Here is a 12,658-nt window from a genome sequence, read left to right on the forward strand (position 1 = left end):
AGTCAAGGATAAGGCTGACTTGTAGCAAAAATATCATCACTCAGAGGTAGCCAGCCCATTGAATGACTCTCAACTAGGCTTATTTGCTGTGCCAAACTGAAGAGGACAGCAAATCTTCAGGCTCCCTTGCTATGAAGTGTTCATAGAAGTTACAGACTGGTCAAGAGTAAGAAGCTTCGTTCTTAATTATTCTATTAAAACAGAAAAATCAGTTTGCTTTTAGCATAACCAAGAAAGGTCATTCAACTGCAAATGAACTTGCCCAAGAGTACAATTGTAATTATCCCAGAAACATAACCATGATTCTGGATATCCAGTAACCATTGCTTGCTGTGTAGCACACATAAGCCATCGAGGAAGGAGAATTTCTACATTTTTCTCTACACGCAGGTGGAAATGATCAGACTGACAGTCACATATATAGCATAGATTCCAGTGACTCACAAACAACAAGGTTCACAGTATATGTTAAGAGGATTTTTCCATATTCCCTTCAATGAGGCAGGACCAAATTATCCTATGCTGTGTCATAAACAAAAAAGACACAAAAATAAACTCTACAGAGATGTTAAATTGAGAGATGGTTAAAACCTAATACTTACAAAAAAAAAGAATGAGAAAGAAATGTTGAGACACGACAATGAAGGAAGGATGTTTTAAGTAAAATATGTCAGACAAACAAGAAAATCTTTTAGAGATAGAGCATCTGGTTACCAATTTTGAAATGAAAATTGAGATATAAATAATGAAAATTAAAACAAATGCATGACCAATATGTTAAGCATATTTTGTATATGCTTAATCTGAACAATAAAGTAAAAGAGTTCTCTTCAAGTGCATGAAGATGACCCAAGAATAATACGGAAAATGAACACAGAGGACTGAGTCCCAATAAAAAGAAAAAGAAACAAATATACAGAAAAAGAAGTTTGACAAGAAGTGCTTTCAGAAAATTGAATATAAACAGCATTGAATGTAATTCTGAAGACAGGGAATTTAACTGATATTGAAAACCATGATAACTGTGTGCAGCTGAACCACTGAGGGGATCAAGAAGACTGCTGCCTTGTACAGGACCATAATTTAGCATTAAGCCACTTAAATAAAACAATTAAGAAAGTGGAGCTGTCCATGGATGTTAGAAATATATAATGACCCAATGAATAATCAATGAATTACAGATTCATGAAACTGACTTGTCTAAATTACATATGGGTTGCCAAGCCATTTTTACTTGGATTTTAGTGTAATACTAGGACATATATTTTACCAGCCAATGTTGCTACTATTGGGTTAGGTCAACAGAATAGTGGGCAGACTTTTTGAGGGTTAGCTGGCTAGGTGTAATACTTCAAATTTGTATATGAATAAACTCAACACCATCAATATTAACTAACTGCAGTACATATAGGGACACATATATGTGATAAAGATTAAGCTATACTACTAATTAGAGACACTGAACTGGTTCAATCTTGTTATAATTCATTGCTAACAATTTAAACACAGGTGTGCACATACTACTTCTACCCCCAACACACAGTATTATACAGACAGTCTCATCAAATAGAATGAGATATGCCTATACTGATGATCCTATGACTTCAATATCTGGTCTATTCTCTTGAACATGATTTCTTTCAAATTCAATATAATCCTTGTTGTACCATCGAGAAAGGCAGCACTGACACCTGTTCTTTACCTCATCCTGCTGGGCAAATGTCCCAGTGTGGAGTCAGGGATGTAAGATTTCCTGCTCTATTAAGTATGAAATAGCATAGAATGGAATTCAAAGGTGCCATTCTTCTGGTGTGACTTATAAAGGCAGAGCCCTGCTTATTCCAGCACAGACTTGGGAGAAACACCAGAGCCTCCTCCAAGATGCTGGTGGTCCTGTTCACAGCGGTCTTGCTAACCCTGAGCTATGCTCAGGAACCAGGTGATGGTATGAGAATATGGTTGTGGGCACCATGATTCTTTTTAAAATACAGGAGACAGCACTGCAGGACAGGAGGGAGATGGGACAGAGAACAAGTTATGAGAGATAAATGAAAACACAGAGTCTTTGGCTTTGAAAAATGGATAGTCTCAGTTTTGAAGACACTATGGTAGTTAAAATAAACTATGTGTACCAGTAACCTTGCTGTGCAGTACATTAAGGGATGATGACAGAATGAAAAACATACCAGAGCCATTCTTAGGATGGCAAATGAAGTAATACAACTGAAACTTTTGGATAGAGAAATAGAATCCTCCCAATTTTCATTTTTCCACACCCATTTTATATTTAACGGTGTTACCATTTTTTGTTCAATCATTTACTCAGATGTTTATTCTTTTCTTGAGAAGACATCAAATTAAACATAAGAATTAATTAAAGAAAAAGATATAAAAGTTATAAATTATGTAGAGATAAAAGGATCAGTATTGAGAAAGAGATGATAGATAGATAGATAGATAGATAGATAGATAGATAGATAGATAGATAGATAATGACATATCTGTGTAACCAATGAGATTCGAGGGGCATTGGAGAGGACCAAAAGTGAAGTTTATTTTGTGAGTTAGTGGTTGACACGCAGAATAGTAGTCAGCATTGGATGCTACCAAATGCTGCTAGCTGGTCATTTCACAGACATTGGCTAAAACGTCCCGTAAAATTGACAGATCATGGCTAAAATCTCTTACTGCCTGTAGGATGCTAGTTGTTTTTCTGACCTCACTTTTGAGTCTATACTATGCTTTATTTCCCAATGGCCAACTGTGAACACTCTTTCCCAATAATATCAAGGAAGCACCAATGAATCTTCAATCTTGTTACTTGCCTGTTAGCAAGGAGGATATTTTCTATTAATTCTTCTATTAATTACTTATATTTCTAATCCACAATGTCATTTCTCCTTTTAAGAACTAATGAATGTAAATTTGTAAATTTTTAGGCAAAAAAATCTCCAACTTTTACACTACAGAGCATTATCTGGGAGAGCAATTAATTTGGAATAAGCCAGAGGGCAGGCCTCACTGAAAATAGGAGCAATTTAACGTTTCCATCACAAAGGTGTGGTGGCTAGGAAATAAAACTCAGATGCAGTGTTCTGATTTTAACTCCTCTATGATAAGAAAAGGTCCTCAGTGTCTACACACAACGTCTTGTTGCCTGTGTTTTAGTTTATTTCAGCCAGAAAAGCACAAGAAAAGCACAGTGTCTCTTTTCTCACTGACTCTATACACAAAATAGGAAAAATGTATGGAGCCCAAAGATTATAACCTGTGCTGGATTTCTTCATTTAATACTGTGTAAGGTTACATTTGGTCTTGATTTTTACCATGAAACATAGTGATTTGATTTAGATTCACAAAAGTCAGTTTGGTCTCACAACGCAACTGGCAACTGAACAAACATGGATAAGATGATTTCTTTGTTTTACATTTGTCTAAGGACAATGACTCTTATCATTGTGGAAATCATATTTAGCATTGATGCATGCATTCCAAAGACCATGTGTTATGTATAACTAAGTTCATTGATCATTTTCTTTATTCGTTTAGAACTTCAGAGCCTAGACCAGACACCAAATCAGAAACCACCTCCACCAGGATTCCCACCAAGACCACCTGCTAATGGGAGCCAGCAAGGCCCACCCCCACAAGGAGGCCCACAACAGAAACCACCTCAGCCTGGAAAGCCCCAAGGCCCACCCCCACCAGGAGGCCCACAGCAGAAACCCCCTCAGCCTGGAAACCAACAAGGCCCACCCCCACCAGGAGGCCCACAACAGAAACCAACTCAGCCTGAAAAGCCCCAAGGCCCACCCCCACCAGGAGGCCCACAGCAGAGAACTCCTCAGCCTGGAAACCAACAAGGCCCACCCCCACCAGGAGGCCCACAGCAGAAACCCCCTCAGCCTGAAAAGCCCCAAGGCCCACCCCCACCAGGAGGCCCACAGCAGAAACCCCCTCAGCCTGGAAACCAACAAGGCCCACCCCCACCAGGAGGCCCACAACAGAAACCACCTCAGCCTGAAAAGCCCCAAGGCCCACCCCCACCAGGAGGCCCACAGCAGAGACCTCCTCAGCCTGGAAACCAACAAGGCCCACCCCCACCAGGAGGCCCACAGCAGAAACCCCCTCAGCCTGAAAAGCCCCAAGGCCCACCCCCACCAGGAGGCCCACAGCAGAAACCACCTCAGCCTGGAAAGCCCCAAGGCCCACCCCCACCAGGAGGCCCACAGCAGAAACAACCTCAGCCTGGAAAGCCCCAAGGCCCACCCCCACCAGGAGGCCCACAGCAGAAACCACCTCAGCCTGGAAAGCCCCAAGACCCACCCCCACCAGGAGGCCCACAGCAGAGACCTCCTCAGCCAGGAAACCAGCAAAGCCCACCACAAGGTCCCCAATTGGACAGACCACAGGGATCTTTCCAGAGTTTGGGTCCTCAGTAAACCAGAATCCTCTGAAAGGTATGACTCATATTTTTCATCTTGCTGTGTTGCAGACAACTGAACTCTATTTTTTCAGGGTATAGAAAGTAACCAGCCTAATATGTAGAAATGACATTATCCTTAACCCAAAAACATATATCTGTATTAAATATTTAATGATCTTTCCATGAGAGAATATATGACTTTGGAAGAATATGTCCTCCAAATTTTGTCTTCCACAGTTATTGCCATGTCGTATATGTTTCTGGCAAGAAGACCCCTTTTCTTCCTAAGGTCCTTTACCTCAAGGCTGGGACTCATGAATTCATAAGGATACACAGATATCATCATGTTCTTCATTCTTGTGTTTGTTTTCTATCTGCATGTTCTTAATGCTTATTATTGACATGTCATGTTCTCTCTGTAACCTGTCTCCATTATGTTTTATTTCAGAAAGTGAGTAAGAAGTCTCTCCCTCCTGTTTTTCTACTGTAACGGCAGCTTCAGAACTGGAGATTCACAACATTAATAAAATGATCAACCTGCAACTTCTGATTGCTGTCTTTTTTTTCTGGATGGAATTTCATGACTGAAAATAATCCATGTGCTCAATCCAGTCTTATGGTTTGCTTTTGTAATTTAGTTCAGCAATTGTCCATAATCCAGTTACCTGGCACAAGTATTCTCCTGCTTTCCCTTGCCTGGTCTCTAAAACATAATGGGTTGTAAAATTTATTTACATTTTAAAATAACAGGCTGATAATTTGGTATATTATAGCATTGTAGTATACTTGAGCTGAACCCAGATCAATGTATAGACCTTAGAATATCCTTCGGAATATTTAAAAAAGTTTAGACAGATTTGTTTGAAGGGACACAAGCCAGCTTGATCTTTGTGAGTGTGGCTTGCCCTTCTCCCACATAATTCTACCATGCTCAAAGTTGTTATATTACATTCCGAAAGCTTCCCCTGCCAAAGCCATATTTTGTCACTTCCTTCTGTGGCTACGAACGTCCACCTATCAATTTACTGAAGTCCAGAAGAAAAAGCTCCTTTAGTTCTCCTATCATGCACAAACATGTCACTGTATCCTAACTCATTCTACCATAGACCTTGTGAATTCTCCTCTTAAAAATATCACTTTCATGGTCATTTACTGCTCCTTTTCTGCCTGAATCAAAAGCATCATTCTAATCCTCTCTTAATAGTTTATTAAAAGATGATCTGTCCATGGAAACTGGTATGGTTTCATGGGTATGCTTTGTTTCTAATCTGGCATACAAAGAACCCTCTAATTCTCCTTTCTTGCTGCTTTGACTCTGATTGATAATAATGGTATTCAGAGCTTTTCATTTTCTGTAGAAATATAAAAAACATTTCTCTAATGTAAAACTTGTCTGGCTTCTATTCTTATGTTGGCATATCCTGTTAATATATTGGCTGATTCAATTCCACTGTTTTATTTTGCTTTATAACCCAGTATCTCTCCACTGATGTCATTCCTTTCTCATTAGTGATTAGAAAATTTAGAGTTAGTAGAGCACAATTGATTCTATATCTTGAGGTTGACACAATGGAGTACTACTAAGCTATTAAAAACGATGACTTCATGAAATTAGTGGTCAAATGAATGGAACTAGAAAATGTCATTCTGAATGAGGAAATTAGTCAGAAGAGAACACACATGGCACATACTCTCAGATAAGTGGATGTTAAGTAAAAAGCTCGGTATACCCTTGATAAATCTCAGAGGTCATATGTTGTAGAAGAAGACCAAAGTTGGATGCTTCAGTCCTACTTAGAAGGGGGGTCAAAATAATCACAGGAGGTAGAGGGAAAGAGGAACTTGGGGGAAGAGAGAAGGGTTAGATGGAAAGGGGTGGTCAAGATCAGATTTGTGTGGCGACATGGCAGATATAGAGAGGGTGAAGGAATTGATTAGTGTTGTCTTTAAACCAATACATTTTGTTCTGCCACGTGATAATAACTCTTCCATAAATGGTTCCTTAATCCATACTGCTAGTATTAGTTCTAAATAATATCTCACTTTTTTCTTTCTGAATAACCAGCATTTGTAGTACATTATAGAACACTGTATATAACACATAAACACATTATCTTTTCTCTTATTCAACATCTTGAACCATTTCTGATTTAAACATTGTGTATCAGATGCTGCCATATTTGGAGCAATAGTTTTTGTTTTATCCCTTTTATCATGTGTTTATTTTCTCATATCTGTTGATAGGCAATTAATATTATCCATCTAATACAGAGGTTTATTAACCTAAGCAGCTGTTATTTTCACATTACACTTGTATAAATTTCTTGTTATTGCTCTTGTTAATACAAAATATGTTTCAATATGTGAATTGATTTGTTGAGGTAAAATACAGAGGGGCAAGAGACTGAATATTTAAAACCAACCTTCTTGAGTGTGGATTACGGTGTCTCCCACTCTTCATAAAATTATCTTTCCCATGGTTTTAATTATCAGTAGGTGTTATATGTCTCATTTTCTTTAGTATTGTTTGGTTTTGTTTGATTCATAAATCCATTTGGGCATTGGATGGAGATAGGTCACAATTTGTGAACTCTCCCAAGATGTATTAAAATCTGAGAAGCTCTGGATATTTTTAATATTTGTATATAGGATGTTCTTACGAGGTCCTGAAATACCCTTCAGATTATGACCATGACCATCTGTAACACTGAGGAAGCTGTATGACAGTGGTTCTCCTGCTTCCTAACACTGTGATGCTTCAGTATATTTCCTTACGTTGCTGTGACACCATAAAATCATTTTGTTTCTACTTCGTAATTGCAATTTTGCTACTGTTATGTATAGTAATATAAATGTCTGTGGTTTTTAAAGATCTTGGGAGAACTATATAAAAGAGATATTCAACCAAGAAATGGGTGGCAGCCTACAGGTTGAGAACAGCTGCTATATGGGCACTGTACCAGGCTAAAAGTCAAACACATGCTATCTTAACTTTCATATAAATAGAAGGAACAAAAGAAGGTCCATGCTCACCCATGAGTTGGTACGGAAGTAACATCATGGTGAAAAATGACCCTTGCCCTATGTTAATTCTAGTAAATGCCACCCTGCTTTTGCCCACTTTTCAGCATTCTTTCATTATCAGAAAAGAGTGAAAGAGATTAATGCATCATAAAAAAGATATCCACTTGGACACAGGTGATGGAAGACCTAACAGCAAAATTATCATTTGTAAAGTGCTCTGTAAATTCAGGAGTAAAACAGTGCTAAGCTACCAGGTAAACTATGCATGATGAAGCCCCTAGGTATCTGCTTATCTGAGAATACAAATATAACAACTATATGCATCTAATAATAATTGAATTTTACATATAGAAAGATATGAATTATTTAGTTCATATTAGTGGATGATGACCCCAAAACACTTTGAAGACCAACATATTTGGATAGTTCATGGCCAAATAAAGTGGGAATTCAGAAAAAACCCTTTTCCATAACTTCTAGTGAATAATATGTGTGTATATCATTCAGTGTTTTTTTCCTATGATCCAATATGTTCTCTACTTCTGTTGCTAAATTTATTGTTTTATCATATTTGAGAATTTGTAACATAATATTGATTTTATGATATTTATACATTGTTTTTTACTTATACAAACACCAGTCTGGACTATCTCTGTCCCCTTCACTTATGCTGATATCAGCACATAGCATTCATATGATTTTGGCCTCTGCCAATGAAGATTCTGTTTCCTGGAGCTAAAGGAGTGGAGGTAGATCAGCTTGTAGTAAAGATGTCTGAATTCTAATTGAGGGCCAAGAGAGCAGAGAAAAACTATGTTTTTCATTGCAAATCTCAATAATCCTGCAAATGTATTGGCTGGGGATTCCTCAAATGCTCTCCTTCTCCCTATCCACAGAGCCATCATCCAGTAAATAAATGTTAGTACTATAGAGTCTATGTGATCTTATTCATACTATAAATGCTCTGCCCGCTGAAACATTTCAGAAGAAAAATTGAATACACTCCTTGGAACTGTGTTGGACTTGGAGTGTCTCAATGACAACATCCATAAAGAAGGGTCAGAGAAAACACACTGAATTTATTTATTTAACCTCTTGAGAAAGCCAAGTCCACTTAGAGAAAATAAGGTCCATAAAAATTCTTTGGTTAGGACTCTATTTAAAATCATAGTGTTGAGTAGATTGTGAATAATTTTTATGGTTTAGTGTCTCTGAAAAGAGAAAGCATTAATAATTGATCTGACAAACATATTCCAGAAGAAAATGGACTATTGGTACGTTGAGTTTCTGTGGTGGTAGAGATTGCTGACTCTGAGTGATAGCTACATACAAAGAAAAATGTGCAATGTGACCATGTTCCTCATTCTCTGAGATCCTACATTATTCCAAAACAACTAAGGGAATTGGAATAAAGTGCTGCATTGTGTCTTCACTGTTGTGAAGCAACATCTTGTAGAAATATATAAGGTAAAGTATAGTGTCTTTGACAAATGAACTCTATCCTCACACAGTTTCCAAATTTCTTGACCTTGTTAACAGATAGGTAGTGTAAAAACTCTCCCATCTGGAATAATGATTTTTGCGGTTTAACAGAACCAATGAGCTAGGAATCAATCCAAAATGCGACCTATGGCTCAGACAGCTTTCTATGAATCAAAGAGTTATTGTCTCCATTAAGGCAATGGAGAGAAAACTGAGTCTTGTTGCCAAGGTCTTACATGCTGGAAACAAAGCCTGGAGAGGCAATAGAATTGAGCAGTTCTCATGTTTCCAATGTGGCCAAGCCAACCTGAATGATGAGAGATAGTTCTGAGAAGTTGATTTAGCAGTCTTATCTACTATCACAGACTCATAAGCTATGCTTGGAAATGTGTGTGAACACACACAAAAATACACACACACACACACACACACACACACACACACACACACACACACACACTGCGTTTTCTCCCAAGGAAGACATGATAATTTGTACAGATTTTAAGCATGTGGGGATTTTGATAATTTGATAATTTGGTTGAACATCCATAGAGAGTAGAATGCCTAAACACTGTTTTAGTGATTCTACATACATGCTGTTGTTCTCATATTCAACTCTGCTTATACGAGCCCTCAGTTCCTGAAGTGAATTTCCTCAAATTTCCAGTAAAGCTTAATTTTTTTACACTGAAGAAATAGATGGGATTTGCATTTTTATGATTCTGGGGAGACTTTTTATCATAAGTAAAAATTCTTTCCAATTTCTGGTGCATATGCCTACATCAAACATAGTGAGTGAACATCACCTGTAACTATTCAGATTGTGATGTTCTTGTGAAATCATTTTGTACCAATGTTTTTCCTCATTATTTTTACACTTTAATTAGAAATATTGTATTAGTACAAAGTTATGGTCTACTGTAATGACTCTAAATTCTCATTTAAAAACCCATCTTGGGACTCCAGATTGGTGCTTCTATTTATTTTCTAGAGACACTAAAGAGAGCAGTAGATCCTCTATCATATACATACCAGGAAAAAACGCCTAACTTAATGAAAAAGAGGAAGACCATTCTGACACTACAGAAACTACTTTTTTGAGGCAAATTTATAAGCATTTTTTAAAAAAATCTGAGGTTTTAAAATATTTTACAATTAGCATAAAATATAGTGGCTCAATGACAATCTTTAAAAGCAGGTGACAGATAAACTTTGCTTGAAGTAAACAGTATGCCCATGGACTTGGGCTTTGGGCAGGGTGAAAATCCTGTACATGCACAACACAAGTTAGACCATCATCATTTGTTGCATTTACTTTCTCTTTTCCACTGTGTGGTTTTGGAGTTTTGTAAACCATCAAGTCAAGTGCCTAAGCAACTAGGACTGCAATCTAAGGACATGGAAGTATCGTCTGAGGAGCCTGTTTTATTTATTTATATATATATATATATATAGCGGAGGACATCTTGTCTGGTCTGGCTACAGTGTAAGATGATGAGCCTAGTCCTGTAGAGACTTAGTACTCCTGAGAAGGGGATGCCATGGGAATTGGGGGTATGTGGTACACCCTATCTGAGAAAAAGGGAAGGGACAGAGTGGGCAGCCTTTTCTAGTTCCTGATTTTAGTGGGATTGCTTCAAGATTTCTCCATTCTGTTAGATGTTGGCTACTGGTTTGCTGTAAATTTCTATTGCTGTGTTTAGGTATGATCCTTCAATTACTGTTATTTGTAAGACTTTTGTCATACAGAGATGTTGAATATTGTCAAAAGCTTTTTCAGCACCCAATGAGATGATCATGTATGTTTTTTCTTTGAGTTGGTCTACATAGTAGATTATTTTGATGAATTTCTATATATTAAACCATTCCTGCAACCCTGGACTGAAGCCTACTTGATCATGGGGAATGATCATTTTGGTATATACTTGGATTCGGTTTGTGAATTTTTTCAGTTATTATTGCATTGATATTCATAAGAAATATTGGTCAGAAGTTCTATTTTTTGTAAGGTCTTTTCATGTTTTAGGAATAAGCATAATTGTGGCTTCGAAGAACAAACTGGGTAGGGTTCCACCATTTCTATTTTGTGGAAGAGTTTGAAGAATATTGATGTTACATCTTTGCATGACTGATAAAATTATGCACTAAACCCATCTGGTCCTGGGTTTTGTTTTGTTTTGTTTTGTTTTTGATTACAAGACTTTTAATGAATGCTTCCTTTCCTGTAGGTGTTATCAGACAGTTTACATGATTTACCTGATCTTCATTTAATTTTGGTGGCTGGTGTGTGTCTAGAAAATTGTCTTTTTCCTCCAGATTCCTGAATTTTATTTCGCATAGGCAGCATGTGATGATTTTTGGAATTTCCTCAGTTTCTTCTGCTAAGTCTACCTTTTCCTTTCCGATTTGTTAATTAGGATAGTGTCTCTGTACCCTATAGATAATCTTGCTAAGTGTTTATGTATTTTGTTGATTTTCTCAAAGAACCAGCTCCTGGTTTTGCTTATTCTTTCTATAGATCATTTTGTTTCTACACAGTTGATTTCAGCTATGAGTTTGATTATTTCAGCCATCTACTCCTCTTGGTTGTATTTGCTGCCTGTTGTCCTAGAGCTTTCAAGTGTGTTCTCAAGCCAACAGTGTTTTCTGTCTCTAGTTTCTTTATTTAGGCACTCAGAGGTATGAGTTGTCCTCTTAAAACTGCTTTCATTGTATCCCATATGTTTGGGAATGTTGTGTCTTCAGTTCCATTAACTTCTAAAATGTCTTTAATTTCTTTTCTTATTTCATCCTTGACAAAGTTTTCACAGAGTAGAGTGTTGTTCAGCCTCCAAGTGTATGTGGGCTTTCAGGTGCTTTTATTTTTATCAAAGATCAGCCTTAATCCACAGTGATCTGATAGCATATATGTAATTATTTCTTTTTTTTCAGTTTTAGATACAATATAAATTTTATTTTTGGTCCATTAAATATACAATATTTGCTTATGTTTATTGACATTTCTTTGCTTGTACATAAAGGTATTTTTTGTTCCATTTTTATTAAATCGAGAATTTTTTATTTACATTTCAAATGTTATTTCCTTTCCCAGTTTCCTCTCCGTCAGCCACCTAACACCTTCTCCACCCCATCTATATTGGTGTTTCCCTCTCCATCCATCCCATATTATTGCCCCACACCCCAGCAATCCCCTACACTGGGGGTCCAAACTTGGCAGGACCAAGGGCTTCCCCTTACAAGGTTGTTGGTGCCCCAACAAGGGTATTCACTACTACCTGTGCAGTTGGAGCCAAGGGTCAGTCCAGAGTCTTTGGGTCGTTGTTTAATACCTGGACTTCGGGGTGGTTGACATTGTTATTCTTATGGAGTTGCAAACCCTTTCATCTCTTTCAGTCCTTTCTCTAATTCCTCCAACAAGATTCCCATTCTCACTTCAGTGGTTTGGAGTTGGCTTTTGCCTCTGTATTTGACATGTTCTGGCTGTGTCTCTCAGGAGAGAGCTATATCCGGTTCCTCTCAGCATGCATTTCTTAGCTTCATCCGTGTTATCTAGTTTTGGGGGAGACATATATTAATATATATTATGTCCATATAGGGGAAAGCTCTGAATAACTGTTCCTTCAGTCTCTGCTCAAAACTTTGCCTTCCTATCCACTCCTATGGATATTTTTGTTCCTCTTTTAAAGCAGGAGTGAATCATCCACATTTTGGTCATTCTTCTTGAGT

The 12,658-nt window shown here is 37.5% G+C and overlaps 1 protein-coding gene across 1 annotated transcript; it reads left to right on the top strand.

Annotated features, from left to right (window-relative positions):
- Nucleotides 1-1,847: 1,847 nt before the first annotated feature.
- Prp25l1 (acidic proline-rich protein 25-like 1) lies at nucleotides 1,848-4,462 on the top strand. Its single transcript, NM_001024983.2, has 4 exons — nucleotides 1,848-1,939; nucleotides 3,550-3,693; nucleotides 3,922-4,224; nucleotides 4,339-4,462. Exons 1-4 carry the CDS (start codon nucleotides 1,882-1,884, stop codon nucleotides 4,440-4,442), a joined length of 609 nt encoding a protein of 202 aa, NP_001020154.2. The 5' UTR covers nucleotides 1,848-1,881; the 3' UTR covers nucleotides 4,443-4,462.
- The last annotated feature ends 8,196 nt before the right edge of the window (nucleotides 4,463-12,658 follow it).

Source organism: Rattus norvegicus, chromosome 4 (genome assembly GCF_036323735.1).
Source record: "Rattus norvegicus strain BN/NHsdMcwi chromosome 4, GRCr8, whole genome shotgun sequence".
In the NCBI taxonomy this organism is placed as follows: domain Eukaryota; kingdom Metazoa; phylum Chordata; class Mammalia; order Rodentia; family Muridae; genus Rattus; species Rattus norvegicus.

Excerpts from the sequence above, each read along its gene's own strand:
- Prp25l1 (NM_001024983.2), top strand. The coding sequence starts at position 1,882 with ATGCTGGTGGTCCTGTTCACAGCGGTCTTGCTAACCCTGAGCTATGCT. Across the intron at positions 3,694-3,921 it reads TCAGCCTGGAAAGCCCCAAG|GCCCACCCCCACCAGGAGGC; the intron begins GCCCACCCCCAC and ends AAAAGCCCCAAG. Across the intron at positions 4,225-4,338 it reads AGGCCCACCCCCACCAGGAG|GCCCACAGCAGAGACCTCCT; the intron begins GCCCACAGCAGA and ends CCCCACCAGGAG.